The sequence below is a fragment of the Zeugodacus cucurbitae genome, chromosome 4, assembly GCF_028554725.1.
Source record: "Zeugodacus cucurbitae isolate PBARC_wt_2022May chromosome 4, idZeuCucr1.2, whole genome shotgun sequence".
Classification (NCBI taxonomy): Eukaryota; Metazoa; Arthropoda; class Insecta; order Diptera; family Tephritidae; genus Zeugodacus; species Zeugodacus cucurbitae.
This window is the reverse complement of record NC_071669.1, coordinates 14,143,804-14,159,570: the sequence shown is the minus strand read 5'-3', so window position 1 is coordinate 14,159,570 and position 15,767 is coordinate 14,143,804. Positions and strand designations below refer to the sequence as shown.

General features: G+C 33.0%; 1 protein-coding gene across 5 annotated transcripts in view; it reads right to left on the bottom strand.

The window, feature by feature from the left end:
* Window positions 1-15,767, bottom strand: part of LOC105215145 (echinoderm microtubule-associated protein-like CG42247) — a 77,577-nt gene that overhangs the window by 12,773 nt on the left and 49,037 nt on the right. For 3 of the 5 annotated variants that reach the window (XM_029043155.2, XM_054229666.1, XM_054229668.1), the window contains exon 2: window positions 7,994-8,188. In XM_029043155.2, coding sequence (XP_028898988.2) covers window positions 7,994-8,188 — 195 coding nt within the window. Of the gene's footprint in view, window positions 1-7,993; window positions 8,189-11,708; window positions 12,010-13,317; window positions 13,465-15,767 lie in introns of those variants that run through there. The other 2 variants (XM_054229665.1, XM_054229664.1) reach the window with 2 other exon arrangements.

Genomic DNA, 15,767 nt, shown 5'->3' with positions numbered 1-15,767 from the left:
AGAGTATAAGGAAATGCATTTGCTCCAATATTATATATTATTATTGTTGTAGTTAATATTTTGACGAGTCCTTTTTGTTAGGCCCTACCATGATTTAAATAGTTTCGATGGGTATTAAATCTATGTATCAGAGTAGAAAGGTATTAAACTACCAGATATCTACTTATGTATTCGCCATCATAGTTTATAAGGATCGATCGGTGTCTTTCCCGTAGTATGAATCGTATCAATTTTGAAACAAGATTTCTGCTTCAATTGATGAAGTTTCTGGAGAGGTTTTATTTTATTAAAATCTTATTGAGTTGTTTGGGTTCAATAAAGTTTTCATTTTCGAAACAAATACATAGTTGAAGTTTTATCTTCACTGTTCTGACAGCTTCTTCTTCTTCTTGACTGGCGTAGACACCGCTTACGCGGTTATAACCGAGTCCATAACAGCGCGCCACGTATCCCTCCTTCTGGCAGTTTGGCGCCAATTGGTTATACCAAGCGAAGCCAGGTCCCTCTCCACCTGGTCCTTCCATCGGAGTGGAGGTCTTCCTCTTCCTCGGCTTCCACCAGCGGGTACTGCATCGAATACTTTCAGAGCTGGAGCACTTTCATCCATTCGAACAACATGACCTAGCCAGCGTAGCCGCTGTTTTTTTATTCGCTGGACTATGTCTATGTCGTCGAATAACACATACATCTCATCATTCCATCTTCTGCGGTATTCGCCGTTGCCAATCAGTTGTCAGAGGACCATACATCTTCCGTAAAACCTTTCTCTCGAAAACTCCTAGTGCCGTCTCATCGGATGTTGACATCGTCCACGTTTCTGCACCGTAAAGTAAAACGGGAATGTTGAGAGACTTGTAAAGTTTGGTTTTTGTTCGTCGAGAGAGGCCTTTACTTTTCAATTGCCTACTTAGTCCATAGTAGCACTTGTTGGCAAGAGTGATTCTGCGTTGGATTTCCAGGCTGACATTGTTATTGCTGTTAATGCTGGTTCCCAGGTAGACGAAATTATCTACAACTTCAAAGTTATGACTGTCGACAGTGACGTGGAGCCAAGACGCGATTGCGTTGACTGTTTGTTTGACGACAGGAGATATTTCGTATTGTCCTCGTTCACCACCAGACCCATACGCTTCGCTTCCTTATCCAGTCTGGGAAAAGCAGAACTAACGGCGCGGGTGTTGTTTCCAATGATATCGACAGCTAGCCTTAGGAAATTTTATCAATTAAAGAGCTGCCTATATTTTGTATTTTTATGTTATGACGTTCAAACTAATCTACACCCAAATTACTTTTTCCACACAACTCCTTATTATTTTATATTTATCTTAATAATTATATTATATTTATCGCATCCTTTCGGTTAATGATATATGAGATTTTTGTTACACGCCACACATTAAGTACTATGAATAAGTTTGTGAATTGATTTTTAAGTGGCCGAAAGTTCGTAAGTTGGCTGTGTGGGCAAAATTCAATGAAAAACAATCAATAAAGGCGTTAAAAATCTGTAACATACTGCTTGTAAGCGTGTAAAATCACTTGAGACTTGAACTTCCAGCAGTGTTAGTAGTGGTCTGTGGTCCTGCAGTTTGTGCAATTTTACACTTTATTGCACAGTTTTATAAACTATCTCGCTTTTTTTCATATCGCCCACACATAGTTCAACACATACTTTCTTTTGACTATTTTCCAAATATTTTACAAATTTTCACACTTGTTAGCCAGTTAGTCAGCCAGCCATCCAGCCATCCAGCCACATACTTAAATCTTATATCATAGTCTTATACAACATATTTTGCTGGTGCTTCTGTAGTTATGTGTGTTTGTATCTCAGACAGGAAGGTGACTAATAAAAATATATGGAAAATTTTCAGCTATTCGCTATGGGTGTCATGCACCGAAACACACACACACTCATACGCACACATATAAACTTTTTGGTGAGAGTCATGCCGGCAAACCTTGGTTAGTTGAATTTTTGCAATATTCGCACGCCATAAAAATGAAATTCGACAGCATGAAAAACCATGTGTGGTGTGTAAGAAAGTGTGATGTTTTTGTTGTTATTGATACTGTAGTAGAATGCAACTAGAGATGTGTAGATCACCGTACGAGTATATTGAATCCCGTAATCTCTGAAAATATTTGGTGGAAGAGACAAACTCGAGATATTTGAGCGAGTTTTTAATCTTTCGGACCACACCACCATTCTATAATACTCAGTTGAACTGATAGCATTTCATTCACAGAGTGGAACCTGCCTTTTACCTAAGAAAGTTTCATTCTATAATGTTTAATACCAACTCGTTCGAGGCAATAAAAGGCAGCAAGTTTGAGAGAAGGTCAAATAGAGTGGATGTGTGTAGCAATTCTTGCCGCAGTTACTTCCTAAAAAATTATATAAAAAGAAGAAGTTTCTTGGTTGTAACCAAGCGTGCTTATAGTACTTAAAGATCACTTTATAACTATTAACATTCGAATGCACGGTGATCTTCGGTGAGCTGAGAAAATGACAGATAAATCATTTCGAGTAATAAGGTATCCCAACAAACATCCTCTTTTGATATGTAGGATTCATGGAATATGTATGAACAAGTTGAGAAATTCTCTGTTGGGAAGGTTTTTTGAGGTCCTTGGACGGACCACGCAGATTAGTTAATTCAATTCTAACAGGTCCATTTACTCAAACACTTTACATTATCGTTCCGGTAACGGGTACGCCTTGGCCTTGGAAAGCCTACTAAGAGAACGGCTTGGAATGTAGAAAAAATGTGATGAACACTGCTAAATAACACTGGTCGACAAAAAGTAACTTTTTCTCTGATTTAAAGATCAAACAATGATATTCTTATAGGATTTTCATCGTGGCGGTGAAATTAATTATGGCTTCACTAAAGTCAAAGTGAAGACCTACAAAGCAGATGCCGGCGCTATCGACCATCTTACCTCGGATAACGAGATGGGTGAGGTAGAGGAAGATCCAATGGAGTCCTCGAGCGATATCGATAGCCTCGAACAAGGTGAGTGCTCCTCAGAGTCTGAACTAGCGGGCAGGCTCTCAAATTTATATACCGAGAAAGAGCTTTTAAGCGATTCTCTAGATGATGTAGATGTAACCATAACTAATGCATCTCTTACAAATAAATCTTCACATAGCTCTAATTAACCGCATGGCAACAGATCAGCCTGACTTTGTCCTCATTCAGGAGCCATGGGTTAATGGAGGGCGGATTTGCGGTCTGAGGACGCCGAATTACAAGTTATACGTGTCACACTGCGAAGGTAAGAATAGGACATGTATATTGGCTAGGAAGGATCTTAATGTTTTTATATTATACGAATATAGTGACAAGGACACCACGGCAGTAAGCTGGGAGACGGGCAGAGGTAATTACCGGTAACACGAATACGCGCTCTACTTGCACTCATAGAGCGGTACACTAGGGCACTAAGGCGCGCACATGGAAAAGTTGTGCTATGTGAAAATTTTTGACCGATTCAGAACTTTTTCGATTTGATTCCTATAGTTGACAGTTTAAGCTTCAATTAAGCCTAATTAGAGACTTCTAGCACGACAGCATAATTCTCTATACGTGATCAAAAAAGGCCAAAAACAGGGTTTTTTGAGACTTTGAGTCCATTTTGTTCAAAATCTCGACGTGATGGGCACTTTTGGAGGTCATATTCGTGTTCAGCGATGCAAATCCTATAAGAATATCATTGTCTGATCTTTGAATAATTTTTTGTGTCAACCAATGTAATTAAGAATGTGCCTGAGGAAGAAGAAAATCCAGTATATTTCTTCATGTTAATCATATCTGTCACCAGCTCAAATTCAAATATAAGGATGTAGAAGGCCTGTTAGTCCTATCGTGGATTAATGACGTCAGAGCTTGATCTCCATGAGTCGGGACAGATTTCTAGTATATGCTTAGCAATAGCCGTAAAACATGTGATTGACTTAGAAATTATTCAATATAATCATTTCTTGCAGAAAGAACTTGCGTATCTAAAGTATAAAACATTACATGGAGGTCGAATTCAATATGAATCGGGTAACCCGGAGCTCGGTTATAAGCGAGGAAATAGCTTTCCTTCGCTCCATGGGTCTTGCCTGAGGTGTAAGGTGGTGTTAATATATTTGAATGTATTAAAATATAGTATTATAGTCTTATTAATATAAATTTTGTTGAGAAATTTCATATCGTCAGTCCCGAAATACTCGCCACCAACAATACACGAAACACTACCGCTAGTTGTGTTGTAATATCAGCAGTGCAGTCCGTACGTTGCCGCAAGGTGTAAAATATTGGGGCATTTTTAACATCCGCTTACAGGCGTGCCATACAGACATATATATATATATTCATATATGCATATTACACAGCAGCCATGCACCGCATGCCTCAGTACGAGTACTACATGACGTATGAGCGACATAGGAATTATAGAGATTGTGTGGCGGCAGCCAACTCGAGCGAGTTTATTGTTTTCGTTGTTGGTTTTTTCTACGTTTCTACATTACTTATTTTACAACCACATGGGTATATATATATATATAGCTATGTAGGTAAATGTACATAAACTATCTTACACTGTGAGCTCCTCTTCAATGTAAAATTTATATTGTTTCGACTTTTGCTTTTGTTTTTGCGTGCTTGCTTGCTGTTTTTGCTTTGCCTAGCGTATGGAAATTGCCAAATTGACCGTGACTTCAATCTGTTTTGCATAAATTGCAGACAATTGATTTTCATAACGAGTAAACTAGTAGTAAAACACAGTAGCAGAGGTGTACTAAAATGTCGGCATGGATGAGTGGCTTCTGCAGATTTTTATTACAGTGATGCATATAGTTGAATTCGTGAAAGAAAAATTTACATAAAAATGTGTACGCATGTGGGCGCTAAAAGAAAATTTAATTGACTTCACAGCGAGAGTGGGTGATATTCTACCAAAAGTACAGCAAGTAGGCCACGCGTACGGCCTGTATGGTCTTAAGTTTAGCAGTCATTATCTGTAGTGCTTTAATCCTCTAACGTCCTTGTGTAATTGCCAATTTCATTCAGTCGAAATTTTTGGCGGTGAATGTCAGTTGCGCTTGCCTTCGCAAATGCTGGGCTTGGCCTCAATTCCTTCGGACAATTGCTAGGTGCGTTTTGTACTTGAACTTTGCCAGCAGCAGTAAGAGCAGTAGAGCCCACATGCAGTCCCGTGTTTACGGTCTTAAGCCATAAGCGCCTATTAGCTGTGCCCTGTTGGCCTTGGCTGCCTTGGCCTCTAAATATGCAATTTGACGGAAATTATAGACATTTGGCGTGAAATTTCCGCATATTGAACTTTTGAAAATGTTGCTGCCATTACAATCAGCAGCTAGCATGCCATGCCAGTTGCCTAAAAGTATGTCTCATTGAATGAAATTTTGTTCGCCTCTATTGTTTTAAACACGAGTGCTAGTTTTCTTTGTATTGAGAAATAGTGCCAAAAAATTAGTATAGGTATATTTGCTATCGGGTATGAATTTTCGCTTGCTTCATTTTGTTATTAACACCTACACATCAATGACGTGTCCGTTTAATGTTAATTTCCTCGTTTATTTTGAAGGCCAATCTCAGCTATGACGTTGCTTGGCCTCATAATGCCTTGATTGGTTTGTATATATGTGGGTGGCTATGTAGAAATATAATAATTATATATCCCATTGACACTGTAATTTTGCGGTCAAAGCAATTATGCGCTATTTTATAGTTAACTCAGAAAAAAATTTTTAATTCGATTGGGTGGACACGTTTTTTATATAGTATTGTGGTCAGTTGATTGGCAAATTAAATTTGAGTGAGTTTGCTTTTGTTTATTCTTTGAATATTAAAATAAAATACTGGAAACTCAAAATTAGATGTTAAGAATTATTAATAGTAATAATGTATTTATTTTAATTTTAATTTTAATTTTAATTTTAATTTTAATTTTAATTTTAATTTTAATTTTAATTTTAATTTTAATTTTAATTTTAATTTTAATTTTAATTTTAATTTTAATTTTAATTTTAATTTTAATTTTAATTTTAATTTTAATTTTAATTTTAATTTTAATTTTAATTTTAATTTTAATTTTAATTTTAATTTTAATTTTAATTTTAATTTTAATTTTAATTTTAATTTTAATTTTAATTTTAATTTTAATTTTAATTTTAATTTTAATTTTAATTTTAATTTTAATTTTAATTTTAATTTTAATTTTAATTTTAATTTTAATTTTAATTTTAATTTTAATTTTAATTTTAATTTTAATTTTAATTTTAATTTTAATTTTAATTTTAATTTTAATTTTAATTTTAATTTTAATTTTAATTTTAATTTTAATTTTAATTTTAATTTTAATTTTAATTTTAATTTTAATTTTAATTTTAATTTTAATTTTAATTTTAATTTTAATTTTAATTTTAATTTTAATTTTAATTTTAATTTTAATTTTAATTTTAATTTTAATTTTAATTTTAATTTTAATTTTAATTTTAATTTTAATTTTAATTTTAATTTTAATTTTAATTTTGGGAATTTTCATACAAAAGCGCATTAAAATATGCAATTTATTTATGTAAATATTTAATTTTATATCACCACAAAATATTGAAAATTTAATTGGCAACGAAAATTCCACGCACACAGGCTATAAAAATAGTGAATGAAGGTAGAGATACTGAAGAAGTTGAAAAAATAGGGAGATTTAGTGAATTTTTTTTTTACCGCAGACTATTTCTTTTGAATATTTCAGCTTTAATTTTAATTTTAATTTTAATTTTAATTTTGATTTTACTTTTAATTTTAATTTTAATTTTAATTTTAATTTTAATTTTAATTTTAATTTTAATTTTAATTTTAATTTTAATTTTAATTTTAATTTTAATTTTAATTTTAATTTTAATTTTAATTTTAATTTTAATTTTAATTTTAATTTTAATTTTAATTTTAATTTTAATTTTAATTTTAATTTTAATTTTAATTTTAATTTTAATTTTAATTTTAATTTTAATTTTAATTTTAATTTTAATTTTAATTTTAATTGTAATTGTAATTGTAATTGTAATTGTAATTGTAATTTTAATTTTAATTTTAATTTTAATTTTAATTTTAATTTTATATTTTATATTTTATATTTTATATTTTATATTTTATATTTTTTTTCTATCTCATAAACTCTCTAACCAATTATTGTCAAACACCATATATTTTTTCTGTCTCGACAGTAAAAAACTGCGATGGTTTTTCTCCAGTATAAGTACTATAAATCCATAGCTCAACGCTAAAATGAAAAATTTATGCTTCACACGAAATTTTAAAGCTCGCACAATATTTGCCATATGAATAATAAATAATGCGATTGGGAATAATGAAAACAAGCTGAAATATTCAAAAGAAATAGTCTGCGGTAAAAAAAAATTCACTAAATCTCCCTATTTTTTCAACTTCTTCAGTATCTCTACCTTCATTCACTATTTTTATTGCCTGTGTGCGTGGAATTTTCGTTGCCAATTAAATTTTCAATATTTTGTGGTGATATAAAATTAAATATTTACATAAATAAATTGCACATATTAATACGCTTTTGTATGAAAATTCCCATCGACGACTTTTCTGCTTATTGAAAATATTTTATCTGGCATAAAATGCTGCATACTTTTACGCGCGGCGCCGTATGGTAAAGCAATATGAGGTTTACGGCATGGTTGTATTGCGGTTTTTTACTTTTGTGGAGGTTTATATGGAAATATTTTTATGTTTTAATGCAGTTTTCATATAAAGGGTTTTCATTTCGGTGAGTTCAAAATTTTTAAAATATTTTTTTTTTTTGTTTTTGCTATGAATGTAGGACCTAAAATCTTTATATACTGCATTTACTAAAAATAATATTCTTAATTTTCACCTTACACTCATATGTGTGACACCCTATAGATTGTTATTATTCCATATATTCATTACATTGCTTTCCAACTCACCTGCACTGAATGATCCAAATTATTGATGATACGTATAACACGTCCGGCGCTGCGTTTGATCGAACCCGATGTGGTCGATAATGTGCCCAAGTCCGCCTCCATAATCGATGGCTTACGACTGGCCGGTTTTGAGCCCCAACCCTGATTACCGGGTGAAGCGTACCACATGCCGTTCTTTTTACCGTAACTAGCCGGCTGTGCGATGCATGGAAATTTGGTCAAATGAAATATTTTGCGTTGGTAGTCGGTTGGTTGGTCGATTGATTGTTTGGTGGATTGTTTACCATTGCATTGAAAGAAGAGAAAGAAGAGAAAAATAGAAAATATAGTATGTAAATAAAATGAGATTAACGCTTACGTAGGCAATAATGGAAAAAATATATATACAATGTTCATATCATTGTAGGTGGTGGGGTAATATATCTACATACATATCGCCCCTTTTGTGCGTGTAAGTTTGTAAATTACATTGTAAGCGTGTATTTTGCACAAATCTGGAATTAATTAAATTGTTTTGTGGCACGCGTGGCGCGCACACACATATTCACCCAATCACATATTTTCAACACAAACAATCTACAAAAGCCGCATGTTGACCATGAACGGTGCTAACACCCACAATCGCAGCGCGTAGATTTTTTAGTGCGTTACTACCCAATTCACCCTTCCGCAACACGCATATTTGCATATCCTTTGTTGACGTGTAGGTTTTCGCAATTTTTCTTTTCTTTAATACAATGTTCGATTTTTTCGCATTTGCTTTCTCCACAATTTCGCAATTATTTTAATTGTTCGCGCTCAATATTTTTTCTCGCACACACACTCATTCTTATGCGGCGCACATACACACATTTATGTATATATAAATCTCCTGTTCGTTCACAAATAAATTTAAATTGCGTAAATATGTATTATATTTGCTTTGCTGTATGACCGAATGCAATTAAAATCATTTGCTTGTGCGGTTTTTTCTTGATTGGATTTTATTGTGTCCATATTTTATTTGGGAAATATGCAAATTCATGCGATTTCTTGCATACATCAAGGCGTTCAGGGTAGTTGGGTGCGTTTACTTGATATATACCTGTATGCATGCACACATTATTGTTGCAAATTTATATAAATTTGATACCGATAACATTATGCAATGCATTTTCCTTGGAAGAACGCAATGTGGAGAATTCACATATAATAAATACAAACAATTGCAACACAATTGCGTAAATGAGTAATATTACAACAATTCTTACGTGCTTTATATTAAATATAATTATTAAAGTGGTTACTGAAATCAACCGTTTGGAACTAGTTCCAGAACTAGTTAACAAAAATTTCTTAGTTTTCAGTATTCTTTAATATTAATTTTGGTTTTTGAAATTCATAGTGCTGTCACTTTCTCCACCAATAAACTGCAGTGTAGTGTAGTAATAAATATGTTCTTCCCTTTTTTATGGTACTCAACTAACCATGACTTACTGGCCAACTCTCTTCTTAGTATTATCTTAAAGTTAAAAGTCTGGGAAAAAAAGAAAAATTCGGGAATACTAAGTTTTTCTTTTTACCCCGATATTATATTAAAGAATTTCGAACCGAACTCGGCGGTTCTTGGTTAACCCAGGTTGATTTAAATATATTTCTAATGCTCTCTAAGGTCCACACCGGATAAGTCAAAAACGTATTTTGCTCTAACCCACACCAAGCGAACATGCCTTTTTGTCTCGTCTTGTTCGGTGTGGGACGTCACATATGAAGGGTGTTGTCGTATCAGACACCAAAATACGTCTTAACTAATCCGGTGTGGGTTGAGCATAAGGGATGAAAGAACTCTTTAGTAATTCCTAAGTATGTGGCTATTTTTCGTAATATCTTGGATTAAAAATGGTACAAACCATTATTTAAAATTCCCCGGGAGTTACTTCTTAGATTACCAATGTAAAACTTTTGACATTATTTCTGATTTGAAAATGAGTTTTTCGGGTCATCCAAGTTGAGGCGCTGTTTAATAATCTGTTATACATATCTTTTACCTTTCATTCATTAATAATAATTCATTCATTTCTTATATTTCATTAAGATTCTTATAAAAACAATCACTAACAGTGTAATATATGCCAGCACGCGCTGCGCTATCTTACGATGCTTTCACCAATTATGCTGCGTAATGTTTAACGAAATTAACTGCTGTTTGTAAAATTCACTGTATTTTTTACGAAGATGAAGCTGAAAATGTATACCGTTACGTCACATTACGGTTGAATACATTATCTCACCTATCAAGAAATTTATTTTAATCGCGACGTCTGCAAAGGACATAAGCGGAGTTTTCTCTTAAGTTCGAAGAATTCATATATCATATTTCTTGCTATGCTATGTTTCCATCATAAGTCACTTTGATTTAGTAATTAAATTTGCTTTAAATTAAATTAATATTTTCAAACAACGTACGAATAATTAATGTGTGAAAAGTGCTACTTAAATAAGCGAAAGTAAACCGAAAACAAATAAAAGAGCAGTACATAAAACACCTCATCATCTCCCAACCCAAATTCAATAAAGAGCAACACAGCATAGAATTTAACTGCTCTGGACCAGCCAACACGCAAACTAGGCGGTTTACCTAAAGTAAAATAAATAAAAAAACACAAAATGACAAGCGAGTCTAAAGAGAAATTGAATGGAAAAACAAAAAAAAAGGGGGGAAACAATTAAAAGTTACGGGCGAAAACAAATAAAATGTTAACGAACAGTTTATAAGCAAAGCAAACACGCAGCCAAATAAATGTATTCTAAATGGAGAAAATTAGTTAAAAGGAAAACAAAATTAATGCAAAGTATGTGTGTGCGTTAAATGGAGAAAATTATTGCGGTTGCTGCGGAAACAACTCGGACTGCAAGCCGACTCGCTGGCTGTGTGCATGTTTGCTCAACACAAATTAAATGCAAACCAAACTATCTGCGACATACAGACTCGAAGTTTGTGGAGAAAAAAAATTAAATGAAAACAGAAGTGCTATTGAAAAGAAGTTGTGTGAAATCAGAGTTGCATTAGTAGCGGAAGAAAAGGTAGACAATAAAAATATATATGCGTATGTATTATGTATACAAAGCAGCAGGGAATCAGTAAAAAAAAATCAGTTTAAAGTTTCGCCGTAAAATGGCATAGAAGGAAAAAAATGTAAATTTAATAGATAAATGGTAAATGATAGAGTATTAAATTTAATACTAAAACTACGGATATTTTCCATACAATGCACAGAATTGCATGGGGAATGCAATTGAATAATTAGTGAAGATATTCAATGGATCTACATTTCTACATTATCATTTTAATTAAAATTTTAGTTAATTAATTGCTAATTGAGTAATTAGTTAATTGCTATTTTGTGAGATAAATTGAGAAGAAATTTAATTAATTGAAATTCCATCAGTTCCAAATTAGAATATTTTTTGCCAGAAACAAACTTATCATATTAAACAAAAAATTTGTGCCAAGGATTTACCCAATAGATAGCTTTTAAAGGTTGAGATATCTTTTCAATCGTATTTACCCGAGGTTCATATTTAAATAGAGCAATACGGTTGAAAATTAAATAGATTCCACATTCATTAATGTGACTGGGATTGTCATTAAATTTGACCTTAATTAGTAAAGGAACTACTACACTGTATATGATGATGATGTATATACATATTATATTTAAATCACATTACTAACCCAAGACTTCGTTGGCGATGAGAGCATCACAAATGGCGAACTTTCGTCACTGTCCTCGTACATTTAAGCTGCCGGCTTTAATTAATTTCCCCACAATATGAGTATATATGTGTGTGTTTGGGTACGAATAATTGTTTTTTAATATGGTTTACTCTGTCTTTTTTAACAGTTTTCAATAGCCTTTTTTTTTAAGATACACGTGAATTTATTTGCATATATTTGTGCGTTCACTTTATTAATAAATACACCCGGACTCTCTCATTTGTTTGCATTTTAAGCGAAATTAGTTTCCCGCAGCGTTCTGTTTACATAAAACAAAATTAAAACAAATTAAATGAAATGGAATTATTTTAATTGAATTTAAGTTGGCCGAGAGGCAAAATGAATTCAGAGAATGAATTGAATTGATGTTTTGAAATAATATAAGAGTGAAATAATATATAATAATGTATGTATGGATACATATGGGAAAACATGTGTATATGAGAAAAGTTATTTTTAAGTATAAAACACGAAATATTGATTATTAAGGGATTAAAAAGGACTAAATATTGTTTGTATTTTTAATTTATGTTGCCTTAATCTCCTATCAATTACATATATATACATTTAACAATCAAGAAATTATTAAAGGTTTTTTTAACTCTTATCGCCGAGTTGTTGAGTCATTTTAATCCGAAAGTGATTGGAACTTTTATGTGAATACAAATAAAAGTCTATGAAATTTCAAAAACAAATATGGATTTAAAATAGTAAAAACAGTAATTATATTTTTTCGTTTTTTAAGTGCATATGTTTATTTAAAGAAACAAAGTCATGTCAAGGTTAAAAACGGTATCAAATTAATTTAAAACAAGTAATACCATAAATTATTTTTATTTGTTAAACTGTGAACTCGTTACTGTTTACAACAAAACTAGACCAACTTCCAGCTGAAAAGTACTCTTTTAAGGCCAATCGCCTTTCATCCGCTGGTCATTTACAGTGTGGTAATTGAAAGCGTTTTAATTTAATTGCACTATTAATGTGTTAATTTCACTTTGAACGCACCGGCAAAGAGATAATACTACTGCACTAGATACGCGCAAAAAAAACACAATTAAAAGCTAAAACAATAACAAAAAAATCAGGTAAAAATAACAAAAACAATAATCGTACAATAAGAACTGCATCGTGAAATATGCAAAAAATCCAGCACGCGCCTGCAGTGAAGTACTGACCGCGCAGTGTAAACGGTCAACGGGGCGTATGAGTGACCGCTGACGGGCAAGTACTAAATAAACGAGCGGCAGCAAATAAACTCAGATGGTTGTCAAACGCACACGCATGTAATACTAAACTGCATGTGCGGTTAGTAAATGCTGAATGCATTTTTTTGTATCTGTGTGTGTGTATTTGACTGTAGGCCATGCACTGTGGCGCACAAAAGTATGCAACGAAAATTTTTTTTCTTGATTTGCACAAAAACAATTTTTTTTTTTACATAAAACAAGTTCAAGTAAGTTTAAGTTTACAATTTCAATAGTTATTTAAATGCACACAACTAAAGTTTAATTTTTGAAATTAATTTTTGCTTAAATATTTTTTTTTATTATTTAAGAAAACTAACACAATGCGTTGATATGCACGAGCACTTTCGTAATACTCGACTTCACTGATTTTTTTCTTTGTATTTGCTTATTGTGAAATATTGTTCATCATTGCGTACAAATAATTGTGGCGGCGTTACGCTTGAGCTGCCGCGCGACGACTGGCGTCGCAATTGCGATTTAATATATTCTTAAGCGTGGCAAGCCAACAACGTGCACACTAAATACTGACTGCCAGTGTGAAGAACTTTAAAAGAAAATGGCATAGTAAGCGTGAAAGTTGACTGATTGGCCGAGTAGTTGTTGGCCACGCTAAGAGCGTCGTGCAATGGGAGCGAACAGCCACTTAGTAGACGCTTTGGCAATCGCGGCAATAAGGCTGGCACTACACTAACCAATACACAGACAAGGAAACTCAAAGGGTGTGCGTGTGTATGCGAATAGTCAGGCAAGTAGACAAAAGGGCTATTCAATACGTATGTTTGTTTGTTACTCATACGTCGTGTAGCACAGTGATTTTCTTCATCCTTTCTTGCCACGTGCACAGCGAAATTTTTGGCGGCGTCTACGTTGACGACGTTGTCGACGGCTATCGTGCAAATTGGCATTCGACATGAAAATATGGTAATATAATGTATAATTTGTATTTATTACCAATGTGTTGCATGGTTGTTGTGTTATTGCTGCCGCTGTTAGTATTGTTATTGTTATACATACTTGTTTATGGACAAGTATAATAGCTGTGTGTCGTTCGGCTGGCGCTTACTTATATGCTTCTCGGTTCAACAAAGTATATGGTTGTGGGCAGTTCAACGCGATAAATTTTCACACAAAACACTTTAAGGTAGTATGTATGTAACTAAGAGTGTATATGTTTGCTGCTCTTGCTTGTATTCGGCTGGCAGCATATGTAAGCAGTTATATTTTGCAAGTGTTTTGAATTTCATATTTTATTTTGTTATTGTTGTTTGTAGCTTGCTATTGCCTTACTTTCGTTTTGCTGCTGATTTCACTTTCTTTGATTTGTTTTGGTGTGGTGTTTGATTTTTATGTGTGTGTGTGTGTATTTAAGTGGGCAAAGAGGAGGCACGGCTGGCTTTTACTGTGTGGTTTTTTACACCTTTTTTTTATTTGTTTTTTTTTTTTTCAGTGAAAAAGAAAACAACTACATAGTAGAGAATATTGACTGAATGAGTGAGGCAGGAAATGTATTTCTTATTTTTTGAAATCCGTTACATTACACAGTTCAAAGAGAGAGAGAACTTTTTATGAATTTTTGAATGTAATATACTTTTAAAATACTCATAAAATTTAAATGAAGTCTATGTATACTATTTTATTTTCTGATTGTTTTTATACTTTCGCATGAGTTAAAATTAAGATATCTCGACGAAATTTGGTACACATATTCCTTGGGACCGTGAGAGGGTTGCTATGAAATCGGACCATTGCCACGCCCACAAAATGGCGAAAACAGAAAAAAACGTGACCCCGCCCCTAATAACTTTTTGCACATATCTCATAAGCTACTAAAGTTGCATAAACGACAAGTAAGGAAGGGCTAAGTTCGGGTGTAACCGAACATTTTATACTCTTGCAATTTATTAATGTAATTTTATAAAGATAACACAATCCGACCCATATATTCGGTATAAAGTTCAATAGAATAACGAAAATCATCATAAATAGTATATGGAGACTGAGGTAATTCCTAAACCGATTTCACTCGTTTTCACCACCAAGATACAATGTATCGAAAACTATACGCTCCCTTAATTTAATATTACTTATAATTTGGTATATGGTTTTTGGATATGGGATTTATTAGTTTGCGAGTTATATACAAAAAACCTATTTGGGGGCGGGGTCACGCCCACTTTTCCAAAAAAATACCATCCAAATGTGCCCCTCCCTAATGGCTTAGTTATGACACTGTATAGGTTTTTGGTTTTCGCCTCCTCCTCATGGTGCCAAGGAACATGGATTCCAAGTTTCATTAGAATATCTTAATTTTTAATTTAATCTTTAAGTTATCGCTTGCACGGACAGACAGACATCCGCATTTCAAATCCACTCGTCATCCTGATCATTTATGTATATATAACCCCATATCTAACTCTTATATTTCTTGGTGACACAAACAAACGTTATGTGAACAAAACTATTATACTCTGTGCAACAGGTTGCGAGAGTATAAAAATGTCTCAATATACTCAATTACACACCATAAATACACATAGGTGACCTCCCATACAAAGGTTATGTTCAAAATTACTAAAAGTGCGTTAGCTCACTAACGGAAATCGTCAAAAACACTAATTTTACAGAAGAAATGGCAGAGGAGAGCTGCACTAAGATTTTTTTGCAAAATGGGAAATGGGCGTGGCCTCGCCCACTTATGGGTCAAAAACCATAACTCAGGAACTACTCGACAGATTTCAGTGAAATTCGGTATATCATATTTTCTCGA